This window comes from Terrapene carolina, unplaced genomic scaffold, assembly GCF_002925995.2.
Source record: "Terrapene carolina triunguis isolate 2854851 unplaced genomic scaffold, T_m_triunguis-2.0 Scaffold25186, whole genome shotgun sequence".
Lineage (NCBI taxonomy): Eukaryota > Metazoa > Chordata > Testudines > Emydidae > Terrapene > Terrapene triunguis.
Genome location: NW_020689537.1, coordinates 1,721 through 2,973, shown reverse-complemented (window position 1 = coordinate 2,973; position 1,253 = coordinate 1,721). Strand labels below are relative to the sequence as shown.

General features: G+C 69.4%; 1 protein-coding gene across 1 annotated transcript in view; it reads right to left on the bottom strand.

Moving 5' to 3' along the window:
• Nucleotides 1-386: 386 nt before the first annotated feature.
• Nucleotides 387-1,253, bottom strand: part of LOC112124286 (slit homolog 2 protein-like) — a gene marked incomplete at both ends in the record, with an annotated part of 1,783 nt that continues 916 nt past the window's right edge. The window contains 2 exons of the mRNA XM_024222802.1: nucleotides 387-550; nucleotides 1,098-1,241. Coding sequence (XP_024078570.1) covers nucleotides 387-550; nucleotides 1,098-1,241 — 308 coding nt within the window. The remainder of the gene's footprint in view (nucleotides 551-1,097; nucleotides 1,242-1,253) is intronic.

The window sequence follows — 1,253 nt, the reverse complement described above, 5'->3', positions numbered from 1 at the left end:
CTGGGCAGGGCAGGGCATGACGCGGTGTCTCTGTGGGGCCCAGCACCCCATGGCTCAGTTAAGACCTCTGGATAGTGCTGCAGTAGCAGCAGCCCGGGGGGGGAGCCCCCAGCCCGCAGGGGCAGTGACAGCGGCTGCATGGACGGACGCTCTGGTTCCCCAGGGAAGGACCCAGGGCTGGAGGAGCAGGAGCCTGGGTTCCAGCTTCCCTGTGGCTGCGTGGAGACTCCGTGCCCCGGCTCGTCCTCTGCCTGCTCGGCACACGGGGCACCGGCCCCTCGCTCCCTTCACTGCTGGGCCCAGCTCCCTTCCCCAATGAACTGCCTCTGTCCCCCAGCCCCCGGGGTCCCGTGGCTGCTGTGGGGCAGGGAGGGGCCCGGACTCACCTGAGCAGCGGAACTTCTTGCTCTTGATCTGGCCGATGTGCTTGTTGGCCAGGCGGCGCGGGCTGGCGCAGCGGGCACCGCTGGTCTCAATGGGGTTGGCGCGCAGGAAATCCGCCAGCCACCGCAGGTTGCAGTCGCAGATGAAGGGGTTCTGAGCCAGGTGCCTGGGGGGGGGGATGCAGAGGGGAGGAGGGGGATGCTGGCCCCAGCGCTGAGCGTTACTGGCCAGGCCCTGAGCTGGGGGTGCCGCCCCCCATGGGCAGGGCCCCCGGCTCGCAGCTCGCCCCTGGGCCCAGGCGGGGAGCACCAAACCCCGCCGGGCTCTAGGGACTCTGGGTAAATTACAGCAACCCCCAGCCTGGCCCCTCTGCACTGCCCTGGGGCCTGCAGAGCTGCTCATGCCCCCCAGCCCCAGCCAGCTCCATGCTGCCCCACTGAGCCCTGCTGGGGGGGGGGGGGGCATCAGTATGTGGTGCTGGGACCCCCTGGTTGCTCTGACTTACCCGGTTCCAGGGTTTTCTTCCCCTCTTGGCCCCAGGGGAGCCCAGGATCCGGAGGGCGTGAAGGCCTCTTTGCCCACCCCCCAGCTCCCGGGCTGCACCTCCTGAACCAGAGCCTGCCCCAGGAGCCTGCCCTACGTGGGCCATGCAGGGCGGGGCAGGAATCCCCCCAAGATCCGGGACTTGGCGGCTGGCGCTGCCTGGCACTCACAGCGTCTGGATGGCCCGCAGGGACGCGAAGGTGCCCTTGGCCAGGCCCTGCAGCTTGTTGTCGTACAGCGAGAGCAGAGAGAGGCTCTGCAGGTCCCCGAAGGTGTCGGCGCGGATGCAGTTGATCTTCTTGGCGTTGATGAGCCTGGGGGGGGGG